Source organism: Anomalospiza imberbis, chromosome 28, assembly GCF_031753505.1.
Source record: "Anomalospiza imberbis isolate Cuckoo-Finch-1a 21T00152 chromosome 28, ASM3175350v1, whole genome shotgun sequence".
In the NCBI taxonomy this organism is placed as follows: Eukaryota; Metazoa; Chordata; class Aves; order Passeriformes; family Viduidae; genus Anomalospiza; species Anomalospiza imberbis.
The window spans coordinates 4,022,645-4,048,274 of NC_089708.1; the positions used below are offsets into that span (position 1 = coordinate 4,022,645).

Genomic DNA, 25,630 nt, shown 5'->3' on the forward strand with positions numbered 1-25,630 from the left:
CCATTTTCCCCAATTTTGTGCCCATTTCTGCCCATTTTGTGCCCATTTTTTGGCCATTTTGTGCCCATTTTTCCCCAAATTCCGGATTTTTGCCCGTTTTTTTCCCATTTTTTGCCCTTTTTTTGCCCTTTTTTCCCCAAATTCTGGATTTTTGCCCGTTTTTGCCCATTTTTTGCCCGTTGTGTGCCCATTTTCCCCCAAATTCCGGGTTTTTGCCCGTTTCTGCCCTTGTTTGCCCATTTTCCCCAAATTCCGGATTTTTGCCCGTTTTTTGCCCATTTTGTGCCCATTTTTCCCCAAATTCCGGATCTTTGCCCGTTTTTTCCCATATTGTGCCCATTTTTTGCCTGTTTTTCCCCAAATTCCAGATTTTTGCCCGTTTTTTTCCCATTTTTGCCCGTTTTTTTGCCCTTTTTTTGCCCGTTTTCCCCCAAATTCCGGGTTTTTTCCCGTTTTTTTGCCCTTTTTTTGCCCGTTTTTCCCCAAATTCCGTGTTTTTGCCCGGTTTCTGCCCGTTTTTGTGCCCGTTTTTCCCCAAATTCCGGGTTTTTGCCCATTTTTTGCCCTTTTTTTGCCCGTTTTTCCGCAAATTCCGGGTTTTTGCCCGTTTCTGCCCGTTTTGTTCCCATTTTTTGCCCTTTTTTTGCCCGTTTTTCCCCAAATTCCGGATTTTTGCCCGTTTTTGCCCGTTTTTTTGCCCTTTTTTTGCCCGTTTTTTCCCCAGATTCCGGGTTTTTGCCCGTTTCTGCCCGTTTGGTGCCCGTTTTTTCCCCAAATTCCGGGTTTTTGCCCGTTTCTGCCCGTTTTGTGCCCGTTTGGTGCCCGTTTTTCCCATAATTCCGGGTTTTTGTCCGTTTCTGCCCGTTTCTGCCCGTTTTGTGCCCGTTTGGTGCCCGTTTTTCCCCAAATTCCGGGTTTTTGCCCGTTTCTGCCCGTTTTGTGCCCGTTTTTCCCCAAATTCCGGGTTTTTGCCCGTTTTTTCCCGTTTTTTGCCCTTTTTTTGCCCGTTTCTCCCCAAATTCCGTGTTTTTGCCCGTTTCTGCCCGTTTCCGCCCGTTTTGTGCCCGTTTGGTGCCCGTTTTTCCCCAAATTCCGGATTTTTGCCTGTTTTTTGCCCTTTTTTGCCCGTTTCTCCCCAAATTCCGTGTTTTTGCCCGTTTTTGCCCGTTTTGTGCCCGTTTGGTGCCCGTTTTTCCCCAAATTCCGTGTTTTTGCCCGTTTTTTGCCCTTTTTTTGCCCGTTTTTCCCCAAATTTCCGGTTTTTGCCCGTTTCTGCCCGTTTTGTGCCCGTTTGGTGCCCGCTCAGGTACCCAGGTAGTCGGGCACGTGGCGCAGGTGCGGCTGCACGCTGGCCGGGTGCAGGGGCCGGTCGTGCCTCAGCGCCTGCAGGTCCCGGGGGTTGTCCTCAAAATACACCTGGAATGCGTTAATTAATCCTTAATTAATTGCTAATCAATCCTTAATCAATAATTAACCCTTCATTGGTCATTAATTGATCATTAATTAATCGTTCATCCAGGGGCCGGTCATGCCTCAGCACCTGCAGGTCCTGGGGTTGGCCTCAAAATACACCTGGAATGCATTAATTAATCCTTAATTAATTGTTAATCAATCCTTAATCAATAATTAACCCTTCATTGGTCATTAATTAATCGTTCATCCAGGGGCCGGTCCTGCCTCAGCGCCTGCAGGACCCAGGGATGGTCCTCAAAATACACCTGGAAATCGTTAATTAATCCTTAATTAAATATTCATTAACCATTAATTAATGATTAATTAATCCCTGATTGTTAATTGATCAACATTTGATCATTAATTGATCATTAATTAATGGTTCATCAAGGGGCAGGGCCCGGTCGTGCCTCAGCGCCTGCAGGTCCTGGTGTTTGGCCTCAAAATACATCTGGAATGCGTTAATTAATCCTTAATTAATCCTTAATTAACCATTAATTGACACTTCATTAATCCTTAATTAACCCTTGATCGTTAATTGATCATTAATTAATCATTAATTAATCGTTCATCAAGGGGCAGGGCCTGGTCCTGCCTGAGAGCCTGCAGGTCCTGGTGTTTGGCCTCAAAATACACCTGGAATGCGTTAATTAATCCTTAATTAATCCTTAATTAACCGTTAACATCCCTTAATTAATCCCTAATTAACCTCATATTAATTTTCCCCCCAATTTTGGGGGCTTTTTCCCCCAATTTTGGGGTTTTTTAACCCCAATTTGGGGGTTTCCACCCTCATTTTTGGGGTTTTTTCACTGAACTTTGGGGTTTTTCTCCCCAAATTTTTGGGTTTTTTACCCAAATTTCGGGGGGTTTTGCCCGAATTTTGGGGTTTTGACCCCAATTTTGGGGTTTTTACCCCAATTTTGAGGGGTTTTAACCCCCATTTTTGGATTTTTTCACCCCAATTTCGGGGTTTCCACCCTGAATTTGAGGGGTTTTACACCAATTTTGGGGAGTTTGACGTGAATTTTTTGGGGTTTCTCCCCAATTTTTGGGGTTTCTCCCCAATTTTGTTTTTTTTTTTTCCTGATTTTGGGGTTTTCTCCCCAATTTTGGGGTTTTCTCCCCAATTTTGGGGGTTTTCCTCCCCAATTTTGGGGTTTTTTTTCCCTGATTTTGTTTTTTTTCCCCCGATTTTGGGTTTTTATGCGAATTTTGGGGGTTTTACCCCGATTTTGGCGGGTTTATTTTCCCAATTTTGAGTTTATTTCCCCAATTTTGGGTTTATTTCCCCAATTTTGTTTTTTTTTTTCCCAATTTTGGGATTTTTTTTCCCAATTCTGGTGATTTTTTTCCCCCAATTCTGGTGTTTTTTCCCAATTCTGGTGTTTTTTTTCCCAATTCTGGTGTGTTTTTTCCCAATTCTGGTGATTTTTCCCCAATTCCGGTGATTTTTTCCAATTCTGGTGTTTTTTCCCCAATTCTGGTGATTTTCCCCCAATTCTGGTGATTTTCCCCCAATTCTGGGGTTTTTTTTTCCCAATCCTGGGTTTATTTTCCCAATTTTGGTGATTTTTCCCCAATTTTTGGGTTTTTCCCCAATTTTGGGTTTTTTCCCCCAATTCTGGGTTTTTTCCCCCAATTCGGGTGGATTTGTTCCCAATTCTGGTGTTTTTTTCCCCAATTTTTGTGGGTTTTTCCCCAATTTTGGGGTATTTTTCCCCAATTCTGGTGTTTTTTTCCCCAATTTTGGGATTTTTTCCCCAATTCTGGTGATTTTTTCCCAATTCTGGTGGTTTTTTCCCCAATTCTGGTGTTTTTTTTCCCAATTCTGGTGTTTTTTTCCCAATTTCTGGTGGATTTGTTCTAAATTTTGGTGTTTTTTTTCCCCAATTCTGGGGTTTTTTTCCCCAATTCTGGTGGTTTTTTCCCCAATTCTGGTGGGTTTGTTCCCAATTCTGGTGGTTTTTTCCCCAATTCTGGTGGATTTTTCCCCAATTTTTGTGTTTTTTCCCCAATTTTTGTGGGTTTTTCCCCAGTTTTGGTGGGTTTTTCCCCAATTTTGGGGTTTTTCCCCAATTCTGGTGGATTTTCCCCCAATTCTGGTGTTATTTTCCCCAATTTTTGAGTGTTTTTCCCCAATTTTGGGGTTTTTTTCCCCAATTCTGGTGTTTTTTTTCCCCAATTCTGGTGATTTTTCCCCAATTCTGGTGGGTTTGTTCCCAATTCTGGTGTTTTTTTCCCCAATTTTTGAGTGTTTTTCCACAATTTTGGGGTTTTTCCTCAATTCTGGTGGATTTGTTCCCAATTTTGGGTTTTTTTCCACCAATTTTTGTGGGTTTTTCCCCAATTCTGGTGTTTTTTTTCCCCAATTTTTGAGTGTTTTTCCCCAATTTTGGGGTTTTCCCCAAATTCTGGTGGGTTTGTTCCCAATTTTGGGGTTTTTTCCCCTATTTTTGTGGATTTTTTCCCAATTCTGGTGGATTTTTCCCCAATTCTGGTGTTTTTTTCCCCAATTATTGAGTGTTTTTCCCCAATTTTGGGGTTTTTTCCCCAATTTTTGAGTGTTTTTCCCCAATTTTGGGGTTTTTCCCCAATTTGGTGTTTTTTTCCCCAATTCTGGTGGGTTTGTTCCCAATTCTGGTGTTTTTTCCCCCAATTTTTGAGTGTTTTTCCCCAATTTTGGTGATTTTTTTCCCAATTCTGGTGGGTTTGTTCCCAATTTTGGGGTTTTTAACCCTCTTTTTGTGGATTTTTCCCCAATTCTGGTGGATTTTTCCCCAATTCTGGTGGTTTTTTCCCCAATTCTGGTGGATTTTTCCCCAATTTTTGTGTTTTTTCCCCAATTTTTGTGGGTTTTTCCCCAATTTTGGGGTTTTTCCCCAATTCTGGTGATTTTTCCCCAATTCTGGTGGATTTGTTCCCAATTCTGGTGTTTTTTTCCCCAATTTTTGAGCGTTTTTCCCCAATTTTGGGGTTTTTCCTCAATTCTGGTGGATTTGTTCCCAATTTTGGTTTTTTTTTTTCCCAATTCTGGGTTTTTCGCCCCAATTCTGGTGGATTTGTTCCAAATTTTGGGGTTTTTCCCCAATTTTTGTGGGTTTTTCCCCAATTCTGGTGTTTTTTTTCCCAATTCTGGTGATTTTTCCCCAATTTTGGGGTATTTTTCCCAAATTCTGGTGTTTTTTTCCCAATTTTGGGATTTTTTCCCAATTTTGGTGTTTTTTCCCCAATTTTTGTGGGTTTTTCCCCAATTTTGGGGTTTTTCCCCAATTCAGGTGGTTTTTCCCCAATTCTGGTGGATTTTTCCCCAATTCTGGTGTTTTTTTCCCCAATTATTGAGTGTTTTTCCCCAATTTTGGGGTTTTTCCCCAATTCTGGTGTTTTTTTCCCCAATTCTGGTGTTTTTTTCCCCAATTCTGGTGATTTTTCCCCAATTCTGGTGGGTTTGTTCCCAATTCTGGTGTTTTTTCCCCCAATTTTTGAGGGTTTTTCCACAATTTTGGGGTTTTTCCTCAATTCTGGTGGATTTGTTCCCAATTTTGGGTTTTTTTCCACCAATTTTTGTGGGTTTTTCCCCAATTCTGGTGTTTTTTTTTCCCAATTCTGGTGATTTTTCCCCAATTCTGGTGGTTTTTTTTCCAATTCTGGTGATTTTTCCCCAGTTCTGGTGATTTTTCCCCAATTTTTGAGCGTTTTTCCCCAATTCTGGTGATTTTTCCTCAATTCTGGTGGATTTGTTCCCAATTTTGTTTTTTTTTTTCCCAATTCTGGGTTTTTCTCCCCAATTCTGGTGGATTTGTTCCAAATTTTGGGGTTTTTTCCCCAATTTTTGAGTGTTTTTCCCCAATTCTGGTGGATTTTTCCCAGGTTCTGGTGGATTTTTTCCCAATTCTGGTGGATTTTTCCCCAATTCTGGTGGATTTTTTCCCAATTCTGATGTATTTTTCCCCAATTCTGGTGGATTTTTTCCCAATTCTGGTGTTTTTTCCCCAATTCTGGTGTTTTTTTTCCCCAATTCTGGTGTTTTTTTCCCAATTCTGGTGTTTTTTCCCCAATTCTGGTGATTTTTCCCCAATTTTGGGGTATTTTTCCCAAATTCTGGTGTTTTTTTCCCCAATTCTGGTGTTTTTTTCCCCAATTCTGGTGTTTTTTTCCCCCAATTTTTGTGGGTTTTTCCCCAATTCTGGTGGATTTGTTCCCAATTCTGGTGGATTTTTCCCCAATTCTGGTGGTTTTTTCCCCCAATTTTTGTGGGTTTTTCCCCAATTCTGGTGGATTTGTTCCCAATTGTGGTGGATTTTTCCCCAATTCTGGTGTTTTTTTCCCCAATTCTGGTGTTTTTTTCCCCAATTCTGGTGTTTTTTTCCCCCAATTTTTGTGGGTTTTTCCCCAATTCTGGTGGATTTGTTCCCAATTCTGGTGGATTTTTCCCCAATTCTGGTGGTTTTTTCCCCCAATTTTTGTGGGTTTTTCCCCAATTTTGGTGTTTTTTTCCCCAATTCTGGTGTTTTTTTCCCCAATTCTGGTGTTTTTTTCCCCAATTTTGGGGTTTTTCCCCAATTCTGGTGGGTTTTTCCCCAGTTCTGGGGTTTTTGCCCCATTCCGGGCTCTCACCTTGAGCTTCTCGCAGTTGAGCAGCTCCTGGCGCAGCTCCCGCAGCCGCGCCTCGCGCACGGCCTGCTTGGTGACGGCGCGCATGGCGTCCTGGGGACATTGGGGACATTGGGGACATTGGGGACATTGGGGACACCATTGGGGACATCATTGGGGACATCATTGGGACATTGGGGACATTGGGGACATTGGGGACATCACTGGGGACATCACAGGGGACATTGGGGACACCATTGGGGACATCACTGGGGACATTGGGGACATCATTGGGGACATTGGGGACAGCACTGGGGACATTGGGGACAGCCCTGCTCGGTGACGGCGCGCATGGCGTCCTGGGGACATTGGGGACATTGGGGACATTGGGGACAGCACTGGGGACATCACTGGGGACATTGGGGACACCATTCGGACATTGGGGACATCACTGGGGACATTGGGGACATTGGGGACATCATTGGGGACATCATTGGGGACATCATTGGGGACATTGGGGACAGCCCTGCTCGGTGACGGCGCGCATGGCGTCCTGGGGACATTGGGGACATTGGGGACACCATTGGGGACATCATTGGGGACATCACTGGGGACATTGGGGACATTGGGGATGCCACTGGGACATCACTGGGGACATTGGGGACATCACTGGGGACATCATTGGGGACATTGGGGACATTGGGGACATCACTGGGGACATTGGGGACATTGGGGACACTGGGGACATTGGGGACATCACTGGGGACATTGGGGACATCACTGGGGACATCACTGGGGACATTGGGGACATCACTGGGGACATCACTGGGGACATTGGGGACATTGGGGACACTGGGGACATTGGGGACATCATTGGGGACATTGGGGACATCATTGGGGACATCATTGGGGACATCACTGGGGACATTGGGGACATCATTGGGGACATCACTGGGGACATCATTGGGGACATCACTGGGGACATTGGGGACATTGGGAACATCATTGGGGACATCACTGGTGACATCATTGGGGACATTGGGGCCAGCCCTGCTTGGTGACAGCGCGCATGGCGTCCTGGGGACAGGGGGACACCACAGGGACATTGGGGACATCACAGGGACATTGGGGACACTGGGGACAGCACTGGGGACATCAGGCCACTCCCATGGCATCCTCAGGAGGGGACACCAGCCCCCCCACTGTCCCCTCGCTGTCCCCATTGTCCCCACTGTCCCCTCGCTGTCCCCGCTGTCCCCTCGCTGTCCCCTCGCTGTCCCCACTGTCCCCTCAGTGTCCCCGCTGTCCCCTCAGTGTCCCCGCTGTCCCCGCTGTCCCTTCGCTGTCCCCTCGCTGTCCCCATTGTCCCCGCTGTCCCCTCACTGTCCCCTCGCTGTCCCCTCGGTGTCCCCTCGCTGTCCCCACTGTCCCCTCGGTGTCCCCATTGTCCCCTCGGTGTCCCCACTGTCCCCTCGGTGTCCCCATTGTCCCCGCTGTCCCTCACCCTGCAGCGGTACCGCAGCGTCTCGATCTCCTCCATGCGGAACTCGTAGGGCTGCAGCATGGACTGCCCGTTCTCTGGGGACACGGGGCCACCTCGGTGTCACCTCGGTGTCCCCAAACCCCCTCAGTGTCCCCAAGGCCACCCCGGTGTCCCCACAGCCCCATGCGGAACTCGTAGGGCTGCAGCATGGACTGCCCGTTCTCTGGGGACACGGGGCCACCTCGGTGTCACCTCGGTGTCACCTCAGTGTCCCTAAACCCCCTCAGGGTCCCCAGACCCCCTCAGTGTCCCCCCAGTGTCCCCAAGTCCCCTTAGTGTTCCCAAACCCCCAGTGTCCCTTCACTGTCCCCAAGTCCCCAACCCCCCCCCAAAGTGTCCCCAACCCCCCCATTGACCCCAACCCCCCCCACTGTCCCCAAACTCCCCCCAGTGTCCCCAACCCCCCCATTGTCCCCAAACTCCCCCCATTGTCCCCAAACTCCCCCCAGTGTCCCCAAACTCCCCCCATTGTCCCCAACTCCCCCCAGTGTCCCCAAACTCCCCCCATTGTCCCCAACCCCCCATTGTCCCCAAACTCCCCCCAGTGTCCCCAAACTCCCCCCATTGTCCCCAAACCCCCCCCATTGTCCCCAACCCCCCCAGTGTCCCCAACCCCCTCCATTGTCCCCAAACTCCCCCCATTGTCCCCAAACTGCGCCCATTGTCCCCAACCTCCCAATGTGTCCCCAAACCCCCCCATTGTCCCCAAACTGCGCCCATTGTCCCCAAACTCCCCCCATTGTCCCCAAACTCCCCCCATTGTCCCCAACCCCCCAGTGTCCCCAAACCCCCCCATTGTCCCCAAACTGCGCCCATTGTCCCCAAACCCCCCCCCATTGTCCCAAACTCCCCCCATTGTCCCCAAACTCCCCCCAGTGTCCCCACCCCCCCCAGTGTCCCCAACCCCCCGGTGTCCCCCCGGTGTCCCCAGGTGCCACCTGCTGCCAGCGTGTCCTCGATGCGCCGCAGCCCCTCGAGCTCGTCGGGCAGTGCCAGCGTCAGCGCCGTGCCAGGGCTGTCCCCACGCGCCGTCCTGGGGACAGGGACACCCTGGGGACACCTGGGGACACCCTGGGGACACCCTGGGGACACCTGGAGACACCCTGGGGACACCCTGGGGACACCTGGAGACACCCTGGGGACACCCTGGGGACACCTGGAGACACCCTGGGGACACCCTGGGGACACCTGGAGACACCCTGGGGACACCCTGGGGACACCTGGGGACACCTGGGGACACCCTGGGTACAGGGACACCCTGGGGACACCTGGGGACACCCTGGGGACACCCTGGGGACACCTGGAGACACCCTGGGGACACCTGGGGACACCCTGGGGACACCCTGGGGACACCTGGAGACACCCTGGGGACACCCTGGGGACACCTGGGGACACCTGGGGACACCCTGGGTACAGGGACACCCTGGGGACACCTGGGGACACCCTGGGGACACCCCTGGGGACACCCCTGGGGACAGGGACACCCTGGGGACACCTGGGGACACCCCTGGGGACACCTGGGGACACCCCTGGGGACACCCCTGGGGACAGGGACACCCTGGGGACACCTGGGGACACCCTGGGGACAGGGACACCCTGGGGACACCTGGGGACACCCCGGGGACACCCTGGGGACACCCTGGTGACCCCGTGGTGACCCCATGGTGACCCCACGGTGACACAGGTGACACGGTGACACACCTGCCCACGCGGTGGATGTAAGTCTCCACCGAGCTGGGGACATTGAGGGACCCCGTGGTGACCCCACGGTGACCCCACAGTGACACAGGTGACCCCGTGGTGACCCCACGGTGACACAGGTGACACAGGTGACACGGTGACACACCTGCCCACGCGGTGGATGTAGGTCTCCACCGAGTTGGGGACGTCGAAGTTGATGACGGCGGCGACGTTCTGGAAATCGATGCCACGAGAGACCCCGAACTCGGGGTCCTGGGGACACTGCGGGGACTGTCCCTTCCTGCCACCCCTCCTGGGGACACACACGGGGACACTCAGGGACACGGGGACACCGTGGGGACACGGGGACACCGTGGGGACTGTCCCTTCCTGCCACCCCTCCTGGGGACAAGGGGACACTCAGGGACACGGGGACACTGCGGGGACTGTCCCTTCCTGCCACCCCTCCTGGGGACACACACGGGGACACTCAGGGACATGGGGACACTGCGGGGACTGTCCCTTCCTGCCACCCCTCCTGGGGACACACACGGGGACACTCAGGGACACGGGGACACCGCGGGGACTGTCCCCAGTGCCACCCCTCCTGGGGACACACACGGGGACACTCAGGGACACGGGGACACCGCGGGGACTGTCCCCAGTGCCACCCCTCCTGGGGACACAGGGACACTCAGGGACACTGCGGGGACTGTCCCTTCCTGCCACCCCTCCTGGGGACACACACAGGGACACTCAGGGACACGGGGACACCGTGGGGACTGTCCCTTCCTGCCACCCCTCCTGGGGACAAGGGGACACTCAGGGACACGGGGACACCGCGGGGACTGTCCCCAGTGCCACCCCTCCTGGGGACACACACGGGGACACTCAGGGACACGGGGACACCGCGGGGACTGTCCCCAGTGCCACCCCTCCTGGGGACACACACGGGGACACTCAGGGACATGGGGACACCGCGGGGACTGTCCCCAGTGCCACCCCTCCTGGGGACACGGGGACACTCAGGGACACCACAGGGGCTGTCCCCAGTGCCACCCCGGTGTCCCCAGTGCCACCCCAGTGTCCCCAGTGCCACCCCGGTGTCCCCAGCTGACCCGGCTGTGCCCAGTGCCACTCCAGTGCCACCCCGGTGTCCCCCCGGTGTCCCCAGTGCCACTCCGGTGTCCCCAGCTGACCCAGCTGTGCCCAGTGCCACCCCGGTGTCCCCCCGGTGTCCCCAGTGCCACCCCGGTGTCCCCAGCTGACCCGGCTGTGCCCAGTGCCACCCCAGTGCCACCCCGGTGTCCCCCCGGTGTCCCCAGTGCCAGCCCGGTGTCCCCAGCTGACCCGGCTGTGCCCAGTGCCACCCCAGTGCCACCCCGGTGTCCCCCCGGTGTCCCCAGCTGACCTGGCCGTGTCCCCCCGGGGCGGGCGGTGCCGGGGCGGCTGCGCCGGCCCCTCCTCGTCGGTGGCCACGATGAAATCGTAGAGACCGCGGTTAAACTGCGCGATGACGTGGCACCTGGGGGACAGGGACAGGGACATCAGCAGTGGCACCCGGGACAGGGACATCAGCACTGGCACCCGGGGGACAGGGACAGGGACATCAGCAGTGGCACCCGGGACAGGGACATCAGCACTGGCACCTGGGGGACAAGGACAGGGACAGGGACAGGGACATCAGCAGTGGCACCTGGGGGACAGGGACAGGGACATCAGCAGTGGCACCCGGGACAGGGACAGGGACAGGGACATCAGCAGCGGCACCTGGGGGACAGGGACAGGGACAGGGACATCAGCAGTGGCACCCGGGACAGGGACAGGGACAGGGACATCAGCAGTGGCACCTGGGGGACAGGGACAGGGACAGGGACATCAGCAGTGGCACCTGGGGGACAGGGACAGGGACAGGGACATCAGCAGTGGCACCCGGGGGACAGGGACAGGGACAGGGACATCAGCAGTGGCACCTGGGGGACAGGGACAGGGACATCAGCAGTGGCACCCGGGACAGGGACGGGGACAGGGACATCAGCAGTGGCACGTGGGGGACAGGGACAGGGACATCAGCAGTGGCACCCGGGACAGGGACAGGGACAGGGACATCAGCAGTGGCACCTGGGGGACAGGGACAGGGACAGGGACATCAGCAGTGGCACCCGGGACAGGGACAGGGACAGGGACATCAGCAGTGGCACCCGGGACAGGGACAGGGACAGGGACATCAGCAGCGGCACCTGGGGGACAGGGACAGGGACAGGGACATCAGCAGCGGCACCTGGGGGACAGGGACAGGACTTGAGAGCACAAATGGGAATTCCCCATAAACCACACCCCACGGCAGCTCCGAAATCAACGGGATCAGGTGAAACGCCAGGAATTTAGGACAAAAACCACAATTCCCATAAACCACACCCCACAAACCACACCCCACAAACCACACCCCACAAACCACACCCCATAAACCACACCCCATAAACCACACCCCATAAACTCCACCCCATAAACCACACCCCATAAACCACACCCCATAAACCACACCCCATAAACCACACCCCATAAACCACACCCCACAAACCACACCACATAAACCACACCCCATAAACCACACCACATAAACCACACCCCACAAACCACACCCCACAAACCACACCCCATAAACCACACCCCACAAACCACACCCCTTAAACCACACCCCACAAACCACACCCCATAAACCACACCCCATCCCACCCCACAAACCACACCCCATAAACCCCAACCCATAAACCACACCCCATAAACCACACCCCACAAACCACACCCCACAAACCACACCCACAAACCACACCCCTTAAACCACACCCCATAAACCACACCCCATCCCACCCCACAAACCACACCCCATAAACCCCAACCCATAAACCACACCCCATAAACCACACCCCACAAACCACACCCCACAAACCACACCCCACAAACCACACCCCATAAACCACACCCCACAAACCACACCCACAAACCACACCAAATAAACCAGACCCCATAAACCACACCCACAAACCACACCCCATAAACCACACCCCACAAACCACACCCACAAACCACACCCCACAAACCACACCCCATAAACCACACCCCATAAACCACACCCCACAAACCACACCCCATAAACCATACCCCATAAACCACACCCCATAAACCACACCCCATAAACCACACCCCATAAACCACACCCCATAAACTCCACCCCGCTATCTCCTCCCAAAAACCACTGGGATCACATGAAAATCCAGGAATTTAGGACACAAACAGGAATTCCCGTAAACCCCAACCCCACAAACCCCACCCCATAAATCCCACCAGGACTCACCGGGATCTCACAGCCAGCTGCGGGTTGAGGACACAAACGGGAATTCCCATCCCATAAACCCCACCCCGTTATCTCCTCTCAGAACCCACTGGGATCCCACGAAAACCCAGGAATTCAGGACAAAAACCGGAATTCCCATAAACCCCAACCCCACAAACCCCACCCCATAAATCCCACCAGGACTCACCGGGATCTCACAGGCAGCTGAGGACTGAAGACACAAACGGGAATTCCCACCCCATAAACCCCACCCCGTTATCTCCTCTCAGAACCCACTGGGATCACATGAAAATCCAGGAATTTAGGACACAAATGGGAATTCCCATAACTCCCACCCCATAAATCCCTGCAGGACTCACCGGGATCTCACAGGCAGCTGCGGGTTGAGGACACAAACGGGAATTCCCATAAATCCCACCCCACAAACCCCATCCCATAAATCCCACCAGGACTCACCGGGATCTCACAGCCAGCTGTGGGTTGAGGACACAAATAGAAATTCCCACCCCATAAACCCCACCCCTTTATCTCCTCTCAGAACCCACTGGGATCACACGAAAATCCAGGAATTCAGGACAAAAACAGGAATTCCCATAAATCCCACCCCACAAACCCCACCCCGTAAATCCCAGCAGGACTCACCGGGATCTCACAGCCAGCTGTGGGTTGAGGACACAAACAGGAATTCCCATAAATCCCATCCCATAAATCCCACCAGGACTCACCGGGGTCTCACAGGCAGCTGCGGGTTGAGGACACAAACGGGAATTCCCACCCCATAAACCCCACCCCGTTATCTCCTCTCAGAACCCACTGGGATCACATGAAAATCCAGGAATTTAGGACACAAATGGGAATTCCCATAACTCCCACCCCATAAATCCCACCAGGACTCACCGGGATCTCACAGCCAGCTGCGGGTTGAAGACACAAACGGGAATTCCCACCCCATAAACCTCACCCCGTTATCTCCTCTCAGAACCCACTGGGATCCCACGAAAACCCAGGAATTCAGGACAAAAACCGGAATTCCCATAACTCCCACCCCGTAAATCCCAGCAGGACTCACCGGGATCTCACAGCCAGCTGAGGACTGAAGACACAAACAGGAATTCCCATAAATCCCACCCCATAAATCCCACCAGGACTCACCGGGATCTCACAGCCAGCTGTGGGTTGAGGACACAAACGGGAATTCCCATAAATCCCACCCCACAAACCCCACCCCATAAATCCCACCAGGACTCACCGGGATCTCACAGGCAGCTGCGGGTTGAGGACACAAACGGGAATTCCCACCCCATAAATCCCACCCCGTTATCTCCTCTCAGAACCCACGGGGATCCCACAAAAACCCAGGAACTCAGGACAAAAACCGGAATTCCCATAAACCCCAACCCCACAAACCCCAACGGGACCACGTCCCAGTGTCACTTACCGGGACCGGGCGGGCAGCTGGGGGTTGAGGGCGCAGGCGGCGATGCCGAACTGCTCCAGGAAGAGCTTGACCCGGAACGCCCGTGCCAGGCTGCCCACGAAGAGCAGCGCCCGGCCCCGCAGCAGCCGCAGCTTCAGCAGCGCCGCCAGCAGCAGGAACTTGTCCTCCTCCGTGCCACAGCGCAGCTGGAACTGCTGCAGCTGGGCACGGCCCGGCAGGCGCGGCTCGGGGGGCACCACCTGCACCTGGAGAACGGATTTGGGGTCAAAATCCCAAAATTGGGGATGGGGAACTGCTGGAGATGGGAACAGCCCGGCAGGCGCGGCTCGGGGGGCACCACCTGCACCTGGAGAACGGATTTGGGGTTAAAATCCCAAAATTTGGCATGGGGAACTGCTGGAGATGGGCACGGCCCGGCAGGCGCGGCTCGGGGGGCACCACCTGCACCTGGGATTGGGGTTTGGGGTCAAAATCCCAAAATTTGGGACTGGGGAACTGCTGGAGATGGGGCTCAGGGGGCACCACCTGCACCTGGGATTGCGGTTTGGGGTTAAAATCCCAAAATTTGGCATGGGGAATGGCTGCAGCGGGGCACGGCCCGGCAGGCGCGGCTCGGGGGGCACCACCTGCACCTGGGATTGGGGTTTGGGGTTAAAATCCCAAAACTGGGGATGGGGAACGGCTGGAGATGGGGCTCAGGGGGCACCACCTGCACCTGGGATTGGGGTTTGGGGTCAAAATCACAAAATTGGGGATGGGGAACTGCTGGAGATGGGCACGGCCCGGCAGGCGCGGCTCGGGGGGCACCACCTGCACCTGGGATTGGGGTTTGGGGTTAAAACCCCAAAATTTGGCATGGGGAACTGCTGGAGATGGGGTTCAGGGGGCAACACGTGCACCTGGGATTGGGGTTTGGGGTCGAAATCCCAGAATTTGGCATGGGGAACTGCTGGAGATGGGGCTCAGGGGGCATGACCTGCACCTGGAGAAGGGATTTGGGGTTAAAACCCCAAAATTGGGGATGGGGAACTGCTGGAGATGGGGCTCAGGGGGCACCACCTGCAACTGGAGAACGGATTTGGGGTCAAAATCCCAAAATTGGGGATGGGGAACTGCTGGAGATGGGGTTCAGGGGGCATGACCTGCACCTGAAGAACGGATTTGGGGGCAAAACCCCAAAATTGGGGATGGGGAACTGCTGGAGATGGGAACAGCCCAGACAGATGGGGCTCAGGGGGCAGAACCGACACCAGGGATTGGGGTTTGGGGTCAAAATCCCAAAAGTGGGGATGGGGAACTGCTGGAGTTGGGGCTCAGGGGGCACCACCTGCACCTGGGATTGGGGTTTGGGGTTAAAATCCCAAAATTGGGGATGGGGGAAATGCTGGAGATGGGCACGGCCCGGCAGGCGCGGCTCGGGGGGCACCACCTGCACCTGGAGAACGGGTTTGGGGTCAAAATCCCAAAATTTGGCATGGGGAATGGCTGCAGCGGGGCACGGCCCGGCAGGCGCGGCTAAGGGGGGAAAAACCTGCACCTGGAGAACGGGTTTGGGGTTAAAATCCCAAAATTTGGCATGGGGAAATGCTGGAGATGGGCACGGCCCGGCAGGCGCGGCTAAGGGGGGAAAAACCTGCACCTGGAGAACGGGTTTGGGGTCAAAATCCCAAAATTGGGGATGGGGAACTGCTGCAGCTGGGCACGGCCCGGCAGGCGCGGCTCGGGGGGCACCACCTGCACCTGGAGAACGGGTTTGGGGTCAAAATCCCAAAAGTGGGGATGGGGAACGGCTGGAGATGGGGCTCAGGGGGCACCACCTGCACCTGGGATTGGGGTTTGGGGTCGAAATCCCAGAATTTGGCATGGGGAACTGCTGGAGATGGGGCTCAGGGGGCATGACCTGCACCTGGAGAAGGGATTTGGGGTTAAAATCCCAAAATTGGGGATGGGGGAAATGCTGGAGATGGGGCTCAGGGGGCACCACCTGCACCTGGGATTGGGGTTTGGGGTCAAAATCCCAAAATTAGGGATGGGGGAAATGCTGGAGATGGGGACGGCCCGACAGGCACAGCTCGGGGGGCACCACCTGCACCTGGAGAACGGGTTTGGGGTCAAAACCCCAAAATTGGGGATGGGGAACGTCTGGAGATGGGGCTCAGGGGGCACCACCTGCACCTGGGATTGGGGTTTGGGGTCAAAATCACAAAATTGGGGATGGGGAACGGCTGCAGCCAGGCACGGCGCGGCAGGCGCAGCTCGGGGGGCAAAACCTGCACCTGGGATTGGGATTTGGGGTTAAAATCCCAAAATTGGGCACTGGGGAACTGCTCCAGGGAGAGAATCTAGAGCTGGAATTGGGATTTGGGGGCAAAATCCCAAAATTTGGGACTGGGGAACTGCTGCAGGGGCAGAACCAGGAGCTGGAATTTGGGATTTGGGAGCAAAATCCCAAAATTTGGCACTGGGGAACTGCTGCAGGGGCAGAACCAGGAGCTGGAATTTGGGATTTGGGGGCAAAATCCCAAAATTTGGGATTGGGGAACTGCTGCAGGGGCAGAACCAGGAGCTGGAATTTGGGATTTGGGGGCAAAATCCCAAAATTTGGGACTGGGGAACTGCTGCAGGGGCAGAACCAGGAGCTGGAATTTGGGATTTGGAGTTAACATCCCAAAATTTGGGAGTGGGGAACTGCTGCAGGGGCAGAACCAGGAGCTGGAATTTGGGATTTGGGAGCAAAATCCCAAAATTTGGGACTGGGGAACTGCTGCAGGGGCAGAACCAGGAGCTGGAATTTGGGATTTGGGGGCAAAATCCCAAAATTTGGGACTGGGGAACTGCTGCAGGGGCAGAACCAGGAGCTGGAATTTGGGATTTGGGGTTAAAATCCCAAAATTTGGGAATGGGGAACTGCTGCAGGGGCAGAACCAGGAGCTGGAATTTGGGATTTGGGGTTACAATCCCAAAATTTGGGATTTGTCAACTGCTGCAGGGGCAGAACCAGGAGCTGGAATTTGGGATTTGGGGGCAAAATCCCAAAATTTGGGATTGGGGAACTGCTGCAGGGGCAGAACCAGGAGCTGGAATTTGGGATTTGGGGGCAAAATCCCAAAATTTGGGATTGGGGAACTGCTGCAGGGGCAGAACCAGGAGCTGGAATTTGGGATTTGGGGGCAAAATCCCAAAATTTGGGACTGGGGAACTGCTGCAGGGGCAGAACCAGGAGCTGGAATTTGGGATTTGGAGTTAACATCCCAAAATTTGGGAGTGGGGAACTGCTGCAGGGGCAGAACCAGGAGCTGGAATTTGGGATTTGGGAGCAAAATCCCAAAATTTGGGACTGGGGAACTGCTGCAGGGGCAGAACCAGGAGCTGGAATTTGGGATTTGGGGGCAAAATCCCAAAATTTGGGACTGGGGAACTGCTGCAGGGGCAGAACCAGGAGCTGGAATTTGGGATTTGGGGTTAAAATCCCAAAATTTGGGAATGGGGAACTGCTGCAGGGGCAGAACCAGGAGCTGGAATTTGGGATTTGGGGTTACAATCCCAAAATTTGGGATTTGTCAACTGCTGCAGGGGCAGAACCAGGAGCTGGAATTTGGGATTTGGGAGCAAAATCCCAAAATTTGGGATTGAGGAACTGCTGCAGGGGCAGAACCAGGAGCTGGAATTTGGGATTTGGGGTTAAAATCCCAAAATTTGGGACTGGGGAACTGCTGCAGGGGCAGAACCAGGAGCTGGAATTTGGGATTTGGGGTTACAATCCCAAAATTTGGGATTTGTCAACTGCTGCAGGGGCAGAACCAGGAGCTGGAATTTGGGATTTGGGGGCAAAATCCCAAAATTTGCGACTGGGGAACTGCTGCAGGGGCAGAACCAGGAGCTGGAATTTGGGATTTGGGGTTAAAATCCCAAAATTTGGGACTGGGGAACTGCTGCAGGGGCAGAACCAGGAGCTGGAATTTGGGATTTGGGGGCAAAATCCCAAAATTTGGGACTGGGGAACTGCTGCAGGGGCAGAACCAGGAGCTGGAATTTGGGATTTGGGGGCAAAATCCCAAAATTTGGGATTAGGGAACTGCTGCAGGGGCAGAACCAGGAGCTGGAATTTGGGGTTAAAATCCCAAAATTTGGGATTGGGGAACGGCTGCAGGGGCAGAACCAGGAGCTGGAATTTGGGATTTGGGGTTAAAATCCCAAAATTTGGGATTAGGGAACTGCTGCAGGGGCAGAACCAGGAGCTGGAATTTGGGATTTGGGGGCAAAATCCCAAAATTTGGGACTGGGGAACTGCTGCAGGGGCAGAACCAGGAGCTGGAATTTGGGATTTGGGGGCAAAATCCCAAAATTTGGGACTGGGGAACTGCTGCAGGGGCAGAACCAGGAGCTGGAATTTGGGGTTAAAATCCCAAAATTTGGGACTGGGGAACCCGCACCTGGATAAAGGATTTGGGGTGAGGGATGGGAAATGGGGGATTGGCGTTTTTCATCTCTGTGCCCGCTGTGGAACCCCCAAACCTCATTCCAGCCCCCCAAAATCCCCCAAAATCCCCCCAAAAAGCCCCAGATTGCTCACGGGGTTGTGCAGCACCAGCTCCTGCAGCGCCTCCAGCTCGGGGTTCAGCGTGGCCGACACCAGCAGGGCCTGGTAGATCTTGGGCATGTGGCTGGGGGGGCACGGGGGGTCACCCCAAAACATCTCAGGGCACCCCAAAATCCTTCGGAGTGCACCAAGAGCGAGCAGGACCCCCCAAAAGTGCTCAGAAACCCCACAAGGCTCCAGCACCCCACAGAATCCTACAGACACCAAAACCTCAGGGGACCCCAAAATATTACAGACCCCAAACCTCTCAGGGAACCCCAAAACCTCTCAGTGTACCCCAAAATCTTACAGACCCAAAACCTCTCAGGGGACCCCAAAACCCTCCCTGGGCACCCCAAAATCCTTCCGAGTGCCCCGAGAGCGAGCAGGACCCCCCAAAAGTGCTCAGAAACCCCACAAGGCTCCAGCGCCCCACAGAATCTTACAGACCCCAAAAGCTCAGTGTACCCCAAAATCTTACAGACCCCAAACCTCTCAGGGAACCCCAAAACCTCTCAGGGGACCCCAAACCCTTAAAGACCCCAAAACCTCTCAGGGAACCCCAAAACCTCTCAGGGGACCCCAAAACCCTCCCTGGGCACCCCAAAATCATTCTGAGTGCCCCGAGAGTGAGCAGGACCCCCCAAAAGTGCTCAAAAACCCCACGAGGCTCCAGCGCCCCACAGAATCCTACAGACCCCAAAAGCTCAGTGTACCCCAAAATCTTACAGACCCAAAACCTCTCAGTGAACCCCAAAATCTTACAGACCCCAAACCTCTCAGGGAACCCCAAAATCTTACAGACCCAAAACCTCAGTGTACCCCAAAATCTTACAGACCCAAAACCTCAGTGTACCCCAAAATCTTACAGACCCAAAACCTCTCAGGGGACCCCAAACCCTGAAAGACCCCAAAACCTCTCAGGGGACCCCAAAACTGTCCCTGGGCACCCCAAAATCCTTCCGAGTGCCCCGAGAGCGAGCAGGACCCCCCAAAAGTGCGCAGAAACCCCATGAGGGTCCAGCGCCCCACAGAATCCTACAGACACCAAAACCTCAGGGGACACCAAAATATTACAGACCCAAAACCTCTCAGGGAACCCCAAAACCTCTCAGTGTACCCCAAAATCTTACAGACCCAAAACCTCTCAGGGGACCCCAAAACCCTCCCTGGGCACCCCAAAATCCTTCCGAGTGCCCCGAGAGCGAGCAGGACCCCCCAAAAGTGCTCAGAAACCCCACAAGGCTCCAGCGCCCCACAGAATCTTACAGACCCCAAAAGCTCAGTGTACCCCAAAATCTTACAGACCCCCAAACCTCTCAGGGAACCCCAAAACCTCTCAGGGGACCCCAAAACCTCTCAGGGGACCCCAAAACCCTCCCTGGGCACCCCAAAATCCCTCCGAGTGCCCCGAGAGCGAGCAGGACCCCCCAAAAGTGCTCAGAAACCCCACAAGGGTCCAGCGCCCCACAGAATCTTACAGACCCCAAAATCTCAGTGTACCCCAAAATCTTACAGACCCCAAAACCTCTCAGGGAACCCCAAAATCTTACAGACCCAAAACCTCAGTGTACCCCAAAATATTACAGACCCCAAAACCTCTCAGGGGACCCCAAAATCCCCCCTGGGCACTTCAGGGAACCCCAAAACCCCCACTGGGCACCCCAAAACCCCCAGTGCCCCACAAAATCTTAAAGACCCCAAAACCTCTCAGGGAACCCCAAATCCTCAGTGCCCCCCCACTGTCCCTGTGTCTCCCCCCGTCCTTCACTGTGTCCCCTCCCTGTCCCCCCTCAGTGTCCCCTCCCATTGTCACCCTCCCTGTCCCCAGGTGTCCCCCCGGTGTCCCCTTCCTGTCCCCCCTGAGTGTCCCCTTGGTGTCCCCTCCCTGTCCCCCCCTCAGTGTCCCCTGAGTGTCCCCTCCCTGTCCCCCCTCAGTGTCCCCTGAGTGTCCCCTCCCTGTCCCCCCTCAGTGTCCCCTGAGTGTCCCCTCCCTGTCCCCCATCAGTGTCCCCTCCCTGTACCCCCCATTGTCACCCTCCCTGTCCCCCAGGTGTCCCCCGGGTGTCCCCTCCCTGTCCCCCTGGGTGTCCCCTGAGTGTCCCCTCCCTGTCCCCCCTCAGTGTCCCCTGAGTGTCCCCTCCCTGTCCCCCCCAGTGTCCCCTCCCTGTCCCCACTCAGTGTCCCCTCCCATTGTCACCCTCCCTGTCCCCAGGTGTCCCCAGGTGTCCCCCTCCCTGTCCCCGAGTGTCCCCTTGGTGTCCCCTCCCTATCCCCCCCAGTGTCCCCTTGGTGTCCCCTCCCTGTCCCCCCCAGTGTCCCCTTCCTGTCCCCCTGGGTGTCCCCTGAGTGTCCCCTCCCTGTTTCCCCTGGGGTCCTCCCTCCCTGTCCCCCCCAGTGTCCCCTACCATTGTCCCCCTCCCTGTCCCCAGGTGTCCCCTCCCTGTCCCCCCCAGTGTCCCCTGAGGGTCCCCTTCCTGTCCCCCTGAGTGTCCCCTCCCTGTCCCCCCATTGTCACCCTCCCTGTCCCCGATCAGTGTCCCCTCCCATTGTCCCTGTCCCTGTCCCCCATTGTCCCCCTCCCTGTCCCCCGGTGTCCCCTCCCTGTCCCCCCCAGTGTCCCCTACCATTGTCCCCCTCCCTGTCTCCCCATTGTCCCCCTCCCTGTCCCCCAGTGTCCCCTCAGCGTCCCCTCCCTGTCCCCATCAGTGTCCCCTCCCACTGTCACCTGCACTGCCCCTCCTGAGTGTCCCCTTGGTGTCCCCTCCCTGTCCCCCTGAGTGTCCCCTTGGTGTCCCCCTCCCTGTCCCCCCCAGTGTCCCCTGAGGGTCCCCTCCCTGTCCCCAGCAGTGTCCCCCGGTGTCCCCCTCCCTGTCCCCCCTGAGTGTCCCCTTGGTGTCCCCTCCCTGTCCCCCCCAGTGTCCCCTGAGGGTCCCCCTCCCTGTCCCCAGCAGTGTCCCCCGGTGTCCCCTCCCTGTCCCCCTGAGTGTCCCCTTGGTGTCCCCTCCCTGTCCCCACCAGTGTCCCCTGAGGGTCCCCTTCCTGTCCCCAGCAGTGTCCCCCAGTGTCCCCTCCCTGTCCACCCCCAGTGTCCCCTCCCTGTCCCCCCATTGTCCCCTCCCTGTCCCCCAGTGTCCCGTCAGCGTCCCCTCCCTGTCCCCATCAGTGTCCCCTCCCATTGTCCCCCTCCCTGTCCCCCCGGTGTCCCCCGGTGTCCCCACCAGAGCAGGGCCCGGATGTCGTCGCCGAAGCCGAAGGAGAGCAGCAGATCGGCCTCGTCCAGCACCAGCAGCTCCAGCCACGGCCGCAGCAACCAGGCTCTGCCCGGCCACGTGTGCCAGGACACGGCCGGGAGTGCCCACCACGACGTCCGGCTGCTCCATCAGCACCGGCCTGGGGACACCCGGGGGTCAGGGGGGCTTGGGGACATCGAGGGGACATCGAGGGGACACCCAGGGAGGGGCAGGGGCAGGCTCTGCCCGGCCACGTGTGCCAGGACACGGCCGGGAGTGCCCACCACGACGTCCGGCTGCTCCATCAGCACCGGCCTGGGGACACCCGGGGGTCACAGGGGCTTGGGGACATCAAGGGGACATTCAAGGGGTCACAGGGGGGCTTGGGGACATCGAGGGGACATCGAGGGGACACCCAGGGAGGGGCAGGGGCCAGGCTGTGCCCAGCCACGGCCAGGAGTGCCCACCACAACGTCCGGCTGCTCCATCAGCACCGGCCTGGGGACACCCGGGGTCAGGGGGACTTGGGGACATCGAGGGGACATCGAGGGGACACCCAGGACATCGAGGGGACATTCAAGGGGTCACAGGGGCTTGGGGACATCGAGGGGACATCGAGGGGACACCCAGGGAGGGGCAGGGGCCAGGCTGTGCCAGGACACGGCCGGGAGTGCCCACCACGACGTCCAGCTGCTCCATCAGCACCGGCCTGGGGACACCCGGGGGTCAGGGGGGCTTGGGGGACATCGAGGGGACACCGGGAGGGGTCGGGGGGCTCGGGGACACCCCGGGGGGCGTCAGGGGTCAGCGGGGGGTGACTGACCGCTGGTCAGCGAGGTCCGAGTGGCCGCAGAGCTCGGCCACGCGCAGCTGGCGGGCGCAGAAGGCGGCGAGGCGGCGCAGGGTGTGCCCGACCTGCCGGGCCAGCTCCGCAGAGGGCACCAGCACCAGCGCCCGCACGGCCTGGGGGCACCGCCGGGGACGCCTGGGGGGACAACGGGGACACCGGGGTCACCAGGGGCACCAGCTGTGCCAGGCCCGGGGACACCGGGGACACCGGGGGCCATCAGCTGTGCCAGGCCTGGGGACACCGGGGTCACCAGGGCCATCAGCCGTGCCCGGCCCGGGGACACCAGGGACACCGGGGTCACCAGGGACACCAGCCGTGCCCGGCCCGGGGACACCGGGGGACACCGGGGCCATCAGCTGTGCCAGGCCTGGGGACACCGGGGTCACCAGGGCCATCAGCCGTGCCCGGCCCGGGGACACCGGGGACACCAGGGCCATCAGCCGTGCCTGGCCCAGGGACACCGGGGTCACCAGGGACACCAGCCATGCCCAGCCTGGGCATCAGTGCCCGCACGGCCTGGGGCACCACCGGGGACGCCTGGGGGGACAATGGGGTCACCCCCAGTGCCCCCCAGTGCCCCCCAGTGCCCCCCAATGCTCCCAATCCCCCCAGTGCCCCCCAGTGCCCCCAGTCCCTCAGAGCCCCCAGTGCTCCCAATCCCCCCAGTGCCTCCATCCCCCAATCCCCCCATGCCCCCAGTGCCCCCAGTGCCCCGGTGCCCCTCACCTCGTTGATGCCCAGCAGTTTGTGCAGCAGGGGCAGCCCCCGTGCCCCTGTGCCCCCCGTGCCCCCAATGTCCCCCGTGCCCCCAGTGCCCCCCGTGCCCCTCACCTCCTTGATGCCCAGCAGTTTGTGCAGCAGGGGCAGGCCCCGTGCCCCAGTGCCCCCTGTGCCCCCCATGCCCCCCGTGCCCCCTGTGCCCCCCGTGCCCCTCACCTCCTTGATGCCCAGCAGTTTGTGCAGCAGGGGCAGCCCCCGTGCCCCCTGTGCCCCCCATGCCCCCCGTGCCCCCCGTGCCCCCCGTGCCCCTCACCTCCTTGATGCCCAGCAGTTTGTGCAGCAGGGGCAGCCCCCGTGCCCCCCGTGCCCCCTGTGCCCCCAATGTCCCCCGTGCCCCCAGTGCCCCCCGTGCCCCCGTGCCCCTCACCTCCTTGATGCCCAGCAGTTTGTGCAGCAGGGGCAGCCCCCATGCCCCCTGTGCCCCCTGTGCCCCCTGTGCCCCCAGTGCCCCCCCGTGCCCCCGTGCCCCTCACCTCCTTGATGCCCAGCAGCTTGTGCAGCAGGGGCAGGCCGTACGCTCCCGTTTTGCCCGAGCCCGTCCTGGCCCGTGCCAGCAGGTCCCTGCCCTCCATGGCCAGCGGGATGGCGCGGGCCTGGATGGCCGTGGGCACGGCCCAGCCCAGCTCCGCCACCGCCTGCGGGCACCGGCGTCACCGTGGGGACAGGCCTCCCCCACGGGGACAGTCCCCGGTGCCACCCCACACCCACGGGGACAGTCCCCAGTGCCACCCCACACCCATGCCAGGGTCCCCAGTGCCACCCCACACCCATGGGGACAGTCCCCAGTGTCCCCTCCCCATGGGGTCAGTCCCCAGTGCCACCCCACACCCATGCCAGGGTCCCCAGTGTCCCCTCCCCACGGGGACAGTCCCCGGTGCCACCCCACACCCACGGGGACAGTCCCCGGTGCCACCCCAGTGCCACCCCACACCCACAGGGACAGTCCCCAGTGCCACCCCAGTGCCACCCCACACCCACGGGGACAGTCCCCGGTGCCACCCCAGTGCCACCCCACACCCACGGGGACAGTCCCCAGTGCCACCCCACACCCACGGGGACAGTCCCCGGTGCCACCCCACACCCACGGGGACAGTCCCCAGTGCCACCCCACACCCCTGGGGACAGTCCCCAGTGCCACCCCACACCCATGGGGACAGTCCCCAGTGCCAAGCCACACCCATGCCAGGGTCCCCAGTGCCACCCCACACCCATGGGGACAGTCCCCAGTGTCCCCTCCCCATGGGGACAGTCCCCAGTGCCACCCCACACCCATGCCAGGGTCCCCAGTGCCACCCCACCCCTGGGGACAGTCCCCGGTGCCACCCCAGTGCCACCCCCTCCCCAAAGGCACAGTCCCCAGTGTCCCCCCAGCCAGAGCACTCCGGTGTCCCCTCAGGCCCCCACCCCTGAAGGGACCCCAATGTCCCCAAAGCGACCCCAAAGTCCCCTCCCCTCATAGGGACCCCCAAATTCCGCCCCCCAAACCGGCCCCGCTCCCGCCCCTCACAGAGACCCCACATCCCTCACGAGCGCCCGGCCACCGCTGCCCTGCAACCCGCCGCTCCCCGCGGCCCGAGCCGCCTCCCGGAGCCCCGCTCGGCCCTCCCGGAGCGCCGCTCACCCTCAGCAGCCGCCCGTCCAGCCCCATGTGCTCGAAGCCCAGCTCCTCCATCTCTGCCGCCATCTTGCCTTCTCCTCCCCCTCTACACACACACTTCCGGCCGCGCCGCGCCGACCACAGACACTTCCGGCAGCGCGGCCAGAGCGCCGCCAGGCCGGCTGGAAGCGCACAGCGCCCCCCGGCGGTGGAGGACTGACAGCACCCCCGGCACCCCAAAATCCGCCCCCGGGCTCGATTTTTGGGGTGAAACCGCCCGGTTTTGGGCAACTGCTGAATTCCTGCAGCGCCACGACCCCCTCCCCGCCCCAAAAAGTGCAGCGACAACTCTTGGTGGAATAAAAAAAACCTTTATTTTCCCCCAAAAAGACACCTCGGGGGGGGGGGCCCTTCGCTGCTCCCCCCATGGCAGGAGAGGCACCCCAAAATCTGCAGGGAGTGGGGGACCCACCCCAGCACCCCAAAATGGGGGGAAGGGGTTCGGGGGTCCCCAAAATGGGGGGGAATGG

The 25,630-nt window shown here is 57.7% G+C and overlaps 1 protein-coding gene across 1 annotated transcript; it reads right to left on the bottom strand.

The window, feature by feature from the left end:
- Window positions 1–1,280: 1,280 nt before the first annotated feature.
- Window positions 1,281–25,208, bottom strand: LOC137463288 (probable ATP-dependent RNA helicase DDX56). The gene is made up of 15 exons (XM_068174389.1): window positions 25,125–25,208; window positions 23,977–24,138; window positions 23,240–23,260; window positions 22,697–22,836; window positions 22,111–22,188; window positions 21,862–21,960; window positions 18,635–18,725; window positions 14,062–14,306; window positions 10,719–10,793; window positions 9,973–10,023; window positions 9,435–9,581; window positions 8,527–8,621; window positions 7,550–7,623; window positions 6,070–6,159; window positions 1,281–1,416 (listed from the first exon to the last, which is right to left on the bottom strand). Exons 1-15 carry the CDS (start codon window positions 25,185–25,187, stop codon window positions 1,303–1,305), a joined length of 1,545 nt encoding a protein of 514 aa, XP_068030490.1. The 5' UTR covers window positions 25,188–25,208; the 3' UTR covers window positions 1,281–1,302.
- Window positions 25,209–25,630: the final 422 nt, after the last annotated feature.